This window comes from Austrofundulus limnaeus, unplaced genomic scaffold (assembly GCF_001266775.1).
Source record: "Austrofundulus limnaeus strain Quisiro unplaced genomic scaffold, Austrofundulus_limnaeus-1.0 Scaffold75, whole genome shotgun sequence".
In the NCBI taxonomy this organism is placed as follows: domain Eukaryota; kingdom Metazoa; phylum Chordata; class Actinopteri; order Cyprinodontiformes; family Rivulidae; genus Austrofundulus; species Austrofundulus limnaeus.
Genome location: NW_013952477.1, coordinates 1,467,670 through 1,478,664, shown reverse-complemented (window position 1 = coordinate 1,478,664; position 10,995 = coordinate 1,467,670). Strand labels below are relative to the sequence as shown.

The 10,995-nt window shown below is 40.3% G+C and overlaps 1 protein-coding gene across 1 annotated transcript; it reads right to left on the bottom strand.

Moving 5' to 3' along the window:
• Nucleotides 1-694: 694 nt before the first annotated feature.
• On the bottom strand, nt 695-10,071 carry ppp1r3f (protein phosphatase 1, regulatory subunit 3F; the record flags this gene model as incomplete). The annotated part of the gene is given in 4 exon segments (XM_014010965.1): nt 695-2,045; nt 6,107-6,192; nt 6,830-6,891; nt 9,037-10,071. Coding segments are annotated over 4 exon segments (1,794 nt in total). The 3' UTR covers nt 695-1,253.
• Nucleotides 10,072-10,995: the final 924 nt, after the last annotated feature.

Below are 10,995 nucleotides of genomic sequence, written 5' to 3'. Positions count from 1 at the left end.
AAATAAACATTTTCTGCACAAAAATAATAATGATGTCAGAATATTTGTAGGTTTTAGCGTGTTCAAACTGAATAAAAGATGTAAACAAACAGGAACTGAAGTAAACGTGTTGCCTATTCCAGTGGTTCCCAAACTTTTCAGCTTTTGACCCACAAAATACCAGCAGTGGAGATCTCTTCCCCCTGTGCATAGTAACAATATTTATTACGCTATTTTTTGTCCATTTTAAGTACACTTAATTTACATTTTTGTGACAAAGGCAAAAAAAATGTTGTCATTTTTTAGTGTAATTAATTCCGAAAAAAACTTTTCAGGACCCCACCTTGATGTTTCGGGACCCCACTGTGGGTCCCGACCCCAACTTTGGGAACCACTGGCCTATTCCACCCACAAATTAGTGATGGGCACAACTACCAAAAATGTTAGCTTTGCTAACTCATAATTCACTAACATGTAAAAAAAAGAAAAAAAAATATATAGCAGAAGGTAACGCTAAACAGCTAAAGTTGTCAAAACCATTAGCAAAAGCTAATAGGTTTGCTACTGTTTTCAAAGTTAGTGAAGAATCTAATCCACTAAATAAAAAAAAAAATCCACTATTATTTGTTAGCTGAACTAAGCCCACCACTGCCACAAATCATCAGAAATGGTTCAGAAATATAGCAAAACCCACCTGAGTCCTCTTATTTTAAAATTCTAAATACTATGTTTACAGGGTTTATTTTAACAAACATCATCAGTATGAGAAATTAAACAAAACCAGTGAAAATATACAATTATCTGAGATGGTAATGCATGTTTTGAAGGGGAGCATTTCTGGAACCAGACAGGATTTTAACACAAACCATTACCCACCTGTGATATTAGCTCTTTAAGGCACTTTGKCACTGGCATCAAACTGAAACCTGGAGGCTTCCACCATTGTTTATCTAATCAGTAATGGCATTAAAGGTGCACTGTTGTACTGGCTGAGTGTCACATCTTCACAAGGAAACAAAAATAATCATAAAACACTTACACCGCTGTTTTGGTAAAATTCGGTGCTTTGACATTACAGTGATCACAAGGTTAATGAAAAAAATAGATAATATTCTACTGAACGCTGCACTTTCCATAATATATTGCATAAAAATCCCTACAAGTTCAAAGGGACAATTGAGCCTTTTTCCACACGTTGGCCRATCTTGGAATTATTACAAGGCACTTAAATCGACGGGAGCTCAAAATAAACCTTTAAGGGTGGGTGTGGGGGCTCAGAAACGGTGTAAAACCAGAAGCAGCCCGATGAAGAAGAGGGCACGRGGTTCCTGCATCACCACTGAGAGGGAGACGACTCCACTCAGAAAGAAAACACACRACATCAGATTCCTGTTGATGTCGAGTTCAGACCAGGGCTCAGAGAGATCCAGCGTGTTTGGAGAATAATCTGATGAAGAGTTCAGGGAAGCACCGTCGTTCTCTCCGCTGGCCGAGACACACTGAGAGGCTGTGTCTGGGCTCACCTCGGAGGCRGGTCTGGGGATCACTGAGGGGTTTAACGTGAGATCAGGTAAAGGCTGGGTTTCACCGTCTGCTTCAATGGGTGCTGCAGTCTCTGCCACAGGAGACAAAGGTTCAGAGAAGACCCTCTCAGCAGGCGGGTCGAGTTCAGTCAATCCGTCCTCTCGTGTTGTTGTCAGAAGCTTCGCCTCTGTTGCAGACAGACACTCTGAATCTGAGCTCTCCACTCCTTCAGCCTGGGATTCATCGGATCTTCCTTCAGTCTCCTGTGATAACGGAGCTGAAGCAGWGGGGCTGCTGCTCGTGGACTGCTCTGATGTGTTTCTCTGTGGTTCACATTGGTGTCTGGTTGAAGGTTGGGACTCATCTGGCTGGTAGGATTCACCGATGTTCGGTCCAAAGGTTGGATCGGTGTGAAGGTTGGTTTCGGAAGGCGTGTGGGGTAACTGTTCACCCTGGAAAACAGCACGAGTGGACGGCGTGCCTTCAACAGATGGAGGTCTGTGGTGGAGTGGGACGGAGGAACCAGATGGTTGAACTGTGTTCTGTTAAAACAGTAAGAAAACAATGACAGCTCGAAGAGAGGGAGGAAAATATGGAGGAATTTCTATTTCACGCTGTAAGAAGAAAAGCATTTTACAACTCACTAATGCTTTTCTGTGAAATGGGATTCATGCTGACACCATAACTGTGAGACACTACAGACACAACATAAACACTGTGAGATGGTATAACACGATAATATCCTGTTTGTTTGGAATCCTATATTAAAAGATAGTGACACGATGATAAATATTTAAAAAACTTACTGTAGGTTAAATAGGAAATAAACCTTTAATGTGTGAACATATTTTTAAGTCAGCACTACATGTGAATGAATTCCTGATGACATTTCATTGATGTGTGTCACTCTAATATAAATCATAAATAGGTTTCAGGAAATACCTTTTCAATAATAAGAAAACCACATTTTTGAAGGAATGCTGCCTTTTATGTTTGCTGAGGTCAAATAACTGTGGCAGCCTTAGGTACTGTCTGACTTTCATTAAACATCTTCTGGTTCCTATGATATTTTGCTAACAAACAGACAGAATTTTATTTTGGTCTTGGCCATATTTGAAATAAATTATTGCCCTCCTTTCAGTGTGGCAAGCAACRATTAAGTCCTTTGGTCTGTTTGTTTGGTCCAGACCAAAAGCGGACTTTATTTTTATTTTTTTGTTTGGTGCGATTTGCATTCATTGGGCTTTTTTTGCAAGCCTACTGTAATTTGTAAACAAAACCACATGGGTGACGATCATTGCTCCCAGTGGCCAGAAATGACGGGGGCGGGACAGAAAGATGGTAGTCTAATTAAAGTTGTTTCACTTTAATGCGGCGTTTTTCTGGAGACCGCCCGAACACCAGCTCCTTCATTTTCTCACTAAACATGGAAAACACAAACACATTCTTGTGTGTCTTCTCTATACCCATCCATCCATTATCTACACCTGTTTATTCCTTTTCTAGGGTCACGGGGGTCACTGGTGCCCATATCCAGCAGTCAGTGCGAGGGGCGGGGTACACCCTGGACAGGTTACAAGTCCGTCACAGGTGTCTTCTCTATAACATTAATTAAATAACACTGCTCTAAATAATCTGCGTATGATTTTTTTTTCATTTCAAAATAAAACAAGAAAATACAAAAGATGATTTTTCACCCCCATCTTCAATGGAGGTTGAGGGAGGCTGTGGAGCACAGTGGAACTGAGCCTTATGAGATCGAGCCGCTGGCTCAGTGATGCATGAAGCTGGTGCTGCGAGGCAATGAAGGACCAAATGGGTCCCGTTTCTGAGTTAAAGGGATGTTAGCAGCAGAGCACTTGGCTCTTAGACTGCAGGTTTACTTGTGGTTCCTCGAGTTTCTAAAAGTAGAATGGGAGGCAGAGCTTTCAGTTATCAAGCTCCTCTCTTGTGGAACTAACTTCCAGTTTCATTCTGTGAGGCTGACACTCTGTCTACTTTTAAGATTAGACTGAAGACTTTCCTTTTTGCTAAATCCTACAGTTAGGCTTAGGTTTCCTGAGTTATTCCTTAGTTCTGCTGCTATAGGTTTAGACCGTTGGAGGACAAACTGAAGACATTTTCTCACTCTGCTGCTTTCATTCAGCTCATAGAGGGCAGCACCAAAATGGCTTTACAAAATATTGTAGAATTAAACAAATTTACACAAAAATATTAAAATTTGCACAGAAAGATAATACCCTAAGGCCCAATTTAGACAGTTTATCTACAAAAAAAAGTTGATTTTGAGTTTTGTTTCTATTTAAGCAGTCTTCTCAATGACCTATGTTACATTATAATATTCAGGGCGGGCCATTTATTTGGATACACCTAAATAAAATGGGAATGGTTGGTGGTATTAACTTCCTGTTTGTGGCACATTTGGGAGTGGAAAAACYTTTCAAGATGGRTGGTGAYCATGGTGGCCATTTTGAAGTCRGCCATTTTGGATCCAACTTTAGTTTTRACAATGGGAAGAGGGTTATGTGACACATTAAACTTATTGAGAATTTCACAAGAAAAACAATGGCATGCTTGGTTTTAATGTAACTTTCTTCTTTTATGAGTTACTTACACATTTCTGATCACTTATAAAATGTGTTCAAAAGGCTGCCCATTGTGCTGGATTGTCAATGCAACCCTCTTCTCCCACTCTACTCATCGAAAAATCCAGTGATGTATAAAGTACCACAAAGCGATACTTGAGTAAAAGTACAAGTATCTTACCAAAAAATGACTGGTAAAAGTTAAAATCTCCTTTAGGAATATTACTTGAGTAAAACTCTTAAAGTATCTGATATTTTTTGTACCTAAGTATTAAAAGTAAACGTATTGATTTAAAAAGAGCAATTAGATTTCCTGTAAGTACATTTATTAGGAGGTGACGTCCCCAAAAAAATGCAGAAATGACTGTCGTATTAAAATAAGTAATTTATGTTAAATTTAGGATGCACTAGTCTAGCTGTTTCAGTTTATATACGTATATCAAGGCTGCACAAACCTTTTCCCCAAAATGAAAATCTATCTGAGGGCTGTGGCCAAATGTAATATTATTCATGAAATACAAATACTTCCTAAGTACAGTCCTTTTATTTTTAATGATTATGTCCTGCTGGAGTGTGACATGATTTGTTTGTGTACAAACTAATACGATATCAGAATGTAATATATTTGTACTTCAATTTCAACCACAATTAAATTCATTCTGTCTAGGAGGCACAATTTATATGGATAGTATTTTTTTTTTACAAGCTGGAATGAAAACAAGCAAAAATGAAATTAACGACTTTCTACTTCTTGTCTTCTTTAAAAATGTAAGAAGTAAAAAGTACAGATAATTGTGTGAAAATGTAAGAAGTAGAAGTGAAACGTAGGCTGAAAAATAATTACTCAAGTAAAGTACAAATACCCAAAAAATCTACTTATGTACAGTAAAGAAGTATTTGTACATAGTTACTTTGCAACTCTGGAAAAAACTAAAGTTGGATCCAAAATGGCTGACATCAAAATGACCGCCATAGTCACCACCCATCTTGAAACATTTTTTTACAATAAGTTTTTTAAAAATGGGAAAAACAAACAAAAAAACTATTACGATTTTGTTTTGAAGCGGAAAAAACAAAGAACGAACGGTACACAAATCCATGTATGGTTTTTACAATCAACATATTGAGTTGTGTTTGCAATCTTTCTACAGAAGCTCATTCCAGAAGATCTGAACTATTGCTTTCACTGATGTTTGTACATGAGCTGACAGGTTTATCTTTAACTTTTTGATCTGCAAGAAGACTAAGTCATGCATGGGACTGAGGTGAACCAGGTATGACGATGAGAGGACTGAGTACAAACAGATACTCACAAGAATCATTTTACATCTTACAGAAATATGTGTTTATTTCTCCTTGTGTAGAAAAAGAAAAATAATTTTTGAGTTTTGACACAAGTTTTATATTTCTCTATTAAACCTTTYAACAGCTCTCTTTTTGCCAAATGTACTGTAAAACAACAAATATAAACTTTTTTATTACTGATTATAACTGAATCACACACGGAGATCTTGAACTTCAAATGTTAGAACATTTTAGTTGTAAACATTGTGATTAAAGATTAGTCCTCTGATATTCCCACACATTTAACTGAAAGGGGAAAAAATGAATTAAAATTAGAAACAGACAAATTAAAAGGTCAGAATACTTCACAGCATGCGACACCATAGTAATCCAAGTCAGAGGGGACGGTGAAATGAGCACACGGTGGACGTGMTGCAGTGGTGAGGAGCAAAACGTTACCTAAGTTGTTGCTGAAGCTTCAATGAGCTGTGAACAATATAAACAACCAAGCCAACCATGATAAGTTTTTAAAGGGGAACAGGAATGTTTGTTATGTTTTATTAGATACATGACTTGTGAAAATGAGCAAAGGTCTTAATCTTCTCCTGAAAACTGCATGCAAAAATCGTCTAAACTTCGGCTAAATGTAGGACAAGGTCCTCTGAAAAAAACATTCCCTCCTTCAGCTCATTTACTCAGAGGATATCTGTGTGTGCTTGTCACTTCAGGTTTACCTCAACGTCGATCTCTGGATGCACGGTGGCCGGACAGGCAGCTGCAGGTCGGATGGGTCTCAGTGTGGAGTTCTCCAGTTCTTCTGCTGATGGAAAACAGAGAAATGACCTCAGAGACTTGGATCCATCAGAACAAAGACAATTAATTATTGCATTTAACAGAACATATGTTGGAAAGGTTTGTTGCTATTAATATGACAATTTTTAAACCAAAAAGAATATAAATATGATCTTAACAGTAAACTTGCATTACAGATCGGCTCTGTGGTTATTTACACACATTAATGTTAACAAATGTACTGCATATAGCCTAGCATTAAGGTAGGTACCGKATAAGCATATGTTACATACCCGTTACATACCCAATCCACTGCTGGTTATGTACCTGGTATTACAGGGTACTTACAGTGTACTTATCTGGTACATACAGAGTGAGTTTTAGGTATGTACTAATTATGTTCCAGGTACTTACTTGCTACATACTGAAGTACGTACTGGGCTGTATTATGTACAAAAACTCTCACTGAGTTGCTTTACGAGATGCAACTCTGTTATCCTGATATTCCCCAATCTGACTATAATATTCCTGACTTTATTCTTGGAACTGAACCATTAAAGTTAAGTTTTACCACCAGAGACACAACTGATCAACCATGTCTCCATTTGTCACCTAATAAAGTGATACAATAACTACAGTTCTGGATTAAAGCGGTGTTTCTTTACCTTCTGCTTTTTCCTGATCCTCTTCTGAAGCTTCACCATCATCACTGTTTTCATCATCCAMACTGGAAGAAGAGGAAGATTTGTTGAAGAACAGAAGACATGAAATGCTGAACACTTTAAAATGCAGCTTAGTAAAAATAAAACCTAAAGTTTTCACATAGTTATTCATGCAAACGTAGAAACCTTGATATTACCATCAATTATTGCAAGGTTTCAGAAGTTACAGCTAGATACAAAGGCAGTTATCTGTGATGCAAATCGCCATAAAGTTTTATATAAGTAACTGTAATGTCAAACTAAAAGTGGTTAAAAGGTTTATATAACATTTTCAAAACTGTATTCAATTTTGTAGATTTGAGTCATGTCAGAACTATACTTTAGCTTTAAATATTCATTTTAAACAGGTGAGATGACTTTTGCACAGAACCTGACTTTATAATGGATGAATTGATCTTTATTTGTACAGTCAGTCCAGCAGAAATRTTAAGGTATTCCAGCTGTGAGTCCCCTGTGTTCTACAGGAAGTGCTTTAGCTCATTATTTGTATTTGCAAATAACAACATAATGTAATAGAAATAAATGTGTACTCTTTGTAAGTCAGTGAAAGTTTATTTTTGCTGKTTTTGAAATTTATTTTTGTAATATAAGCCAGCTTTGCTGCCCTACGTCTTGGTTAACTGTCTGCTCTGATAAATGACATATGTGCATACGACAAAAACAAAATGACTGAAATAAATCAAATTAAAAATGGGTGCAATCCRTTTTGGATAATTACTCTCATGAATCACTGATGCAGTAAAAGTGCTAATGTGCTGTGCGAGTTTCATTCTGACCAGAGCAAAGTGTTTTATAAAACAGACACTGTAATGTACAGACATCCTCTAGCAAAGTAAACATAAATGTACCAAATGTGAGTTGTGGTTATTAGTGGAAAATATAGCTCTAAATATCACAATATTCTCTAGGGTGGGGACAGGGCCAAAAGATCTGTAAAGGAACCCAAACTCTTAAGAAATGTGGYGAACATGTGATGAGGGAGGATCACGTGTTTGGGTTTCTATCATGAGGGGGTTAGAGTTCAAATCTAACGCAGAACTCTGGTCTTTGTGGATCTGCTGAAGGGAAGCGGTCACAGCAGCCTAATGAAAACATGTCGAAAGATAAACACCTGGAAAGAACAGACCTGACTCTTTTCATCCATTATTTAAAGGTTAAGACTTGTGTGGTGACTCTGATACAAGACCGCTCAGACCAGCGTTGAGTCCAATCCTTTGACCTCAATGTGACCTTGTAGAGGGAAATACTTTGGTGTGACTTCAGAGTTTAGATTCTGACAGCTCTGCTTCATAATAAAAACTGGACTGAAGCACAGCTCACTCATAACGAAACCAATAAATGACACTGAAACARAAGGAAAACTATTATATCAGTTCCAATACCTTAATATTTATGAGGAATTAATGTGCACACTAGGATTACACCAGCCCCACTTTTATCCAGGCAAGCATGACCTTTGCCCCGACCTCTATCTTTATGATCCAACATCACAGAAACTGCTTGTACTTTAGTGTTGACGCTATGATAAATGAGGGGATTAGATGTCTTAAACCAAGTGCTGAAGGAAGCCGAGCGGTCTGTGCGTCAGCCTCTTGATTACATCCAGGACAGGAGCCAATCTGCTCCTTTGAAATGGCTCCGCTCCCTTATGACTGATGGAAAAGGTCAGAGGTAGATTTTAGAGCAGGGGGGAAAGCCAGGGCTGAAAACGACACCTGCGTCGCCCCACCACCTATTTTGATCTCCTGGATTGGCATTCTGCGCTCTCTTAAAAACTCTTTCTATGATGGCGTCAAAGCGGACACAAAGGGTCACTGGAAATCTTTTTAGAAAGCATTCCTAGATTGGTGTGCAATGCTTTCCTGTTTTATAAGTTAACCATTAAATRAGCTGATTTCAGCCAGAAAGCCTCACAGGGAGTCAGTAATCAGGGGCACCTTTTGATTAAATCTATCATCTCCCTGTTTGATTGGTAACATGGAACTTACCCTTAAATCAAGCTGTTTTGTACAACCTCATTAGTTTAATCACCCTTATATCCCCATATGGACAGCTTGAAAGACTGTTAAGCTGATTTTCGTTTGACCCCAGCTGATCAGTCTGTGGAGGTCTGTTTAATTTACGGAAATGGGCCCAAAGAGGTGTCTGACCTGTGCACTCTGCAGGGTTTCAAGATACTTCTTCTCTGTTGGGCATCACTGATTGTCTGAACTGGATCATCCTTATAGGACAGAATCAGCGTCACCACATAGTTCAGAGAGGAGTTATTGGCCCAGTAATCTCCGTCTGAGGTCTCGTAGCGCACCACGAACTCGATGCGGGAGCCGTGTGTGGTGTAAGGTGGCGCAAAGGACAGCTTGAAGGAGAACTGGTCCGTCTCCCCGTCGTTGGACCCCGGGACGTACTCCGCCGGGTGGTCAAAGTACGTGGCCCAGCCGTCCATGGTGGCTCTGATGTAAACCGCTTTGTGGAAGGAGACGTTCAGGACCCGGACGAGCCCGCTGAAGGCGAGCGGATCGTCCTCCACGGGACCGATCCGCTCCACCTCCACCTTCCTGGCGCGGACGGCCTGCAGCAGGTCGCCGCCGCCGGGAGCGTGGAACTCCGCGCGCACGCTGTAGCTCGGCTCGCGCTCCGCTTTCCGGTACTTCGCCTCCTCTTCCTCCCACTTGGCGKTGAGTTCCTCATCCTCGTCCGAGTCGAAGGCGTGGAACTCGCGCACGTCCACCAGGTCCCCGCCCGTGGTGTCCGCGAACGACACCCGCTTGCCGGTGCACAGCGCCTGGTGGATCCGCATGTACTCGGCGGTCTCGTCAAAGATGGACGAGCCTCGCTTCCGGGGCACCGGGGAGCACCTGGGGATGAGGCGGGCGTCCTCGGTGTCATCCTCCTCTTCCTCGTCCACATCCGCGTCCGTGCGCGATCGAGCCCCTTCCTCGGCCGCCTTGCCCGTTTTGATGGCAGGAAAAAGGCCCTCCTTGTTCGGGATGGTTAGGAAGGACATGTCTGCAGATGTGTGTGAGAGCAGCTACATGTGGCGCCTCCAAAAAGCCCCCCTGTCCTGCTTTGCGCAGCAGCAGTCCCGTGCTCTCGTTACGCACAGAGCCTCTCCAGGCAACGTGTGGCGTTAAATGTCACCCATGGAAAGCCTGACCTCCCTGACGGCCCCTGTGATCCAGGATCTCCTGGTCTGCATGACTTTATTGCCGCGCGCTTTGGCAGCTCTCGCGAAAAGCAGCAGCGTCTATTTTTAGCTCTGACCTACACGGGTTTACGTGACCCACATTTGTTTGGGAAATGGTGCAATCCTGCGACTTCCGCTGGTTCTGATGGGTTCGGTCTGACAAAACGCCCACTACAGGAGACAATTGTTATTAAAGCGCTCTAAATTAGATTTTGAATTCGGCTAATTTCGAATAATTGTGTGATGGTAGCCAAAACCTTTTACATTTAAAGATGGGTTTTATTTTCTTCCACAAGTTTGTTTATCTGCAAACACAACCAGGTGGAAATTAGCTATAATTTCAATCTGCAAAAATAGTCTCAGGCTTTGATTGTGAWCTCCTGTATGGCAAGATCGTTCATCATATATTTCATAATTGTTTTAAAATGAAAATTTCATTCGTCCACAATCATCCGGATTTTTTTTTTTTTTCATAAATGAAATTACCTCATTTTCCTAATTTATGATAAGCATCCACACACATTACCCAGACTCATGACCGGAAGTTGAAACCACAAAGGACAACCGTMCCCTAGTGGCTGACTGCTGCATCATTTTCAAGTCTCGCCCTTCCATGTCAACAAATGCAAGACTAGAAAAGAAAAAGTGCATAGCAGATTTATCTTTCAAKAAAATTGTTAGTTTGAGCTTTTTGGATACTCTTCYRTTCTGAAAGTCAGKTTTGGCAAGAGTATGGGGTGCTAAGTGTAAAATTTTACAAAAGAAAAAAGTCAGTGAACTTTCTTCACATATAGTGCATTTTTCTCATATTAGGGTTTCCCAGAAGTAGCCCACATTTTAGTGTCTGAACCTCAGTCCTTAAAAGTGGAAGAAATGATCACCACTGAAGTAAGAAAAAAAAAACGTTTTATTTTGAATAATCAAT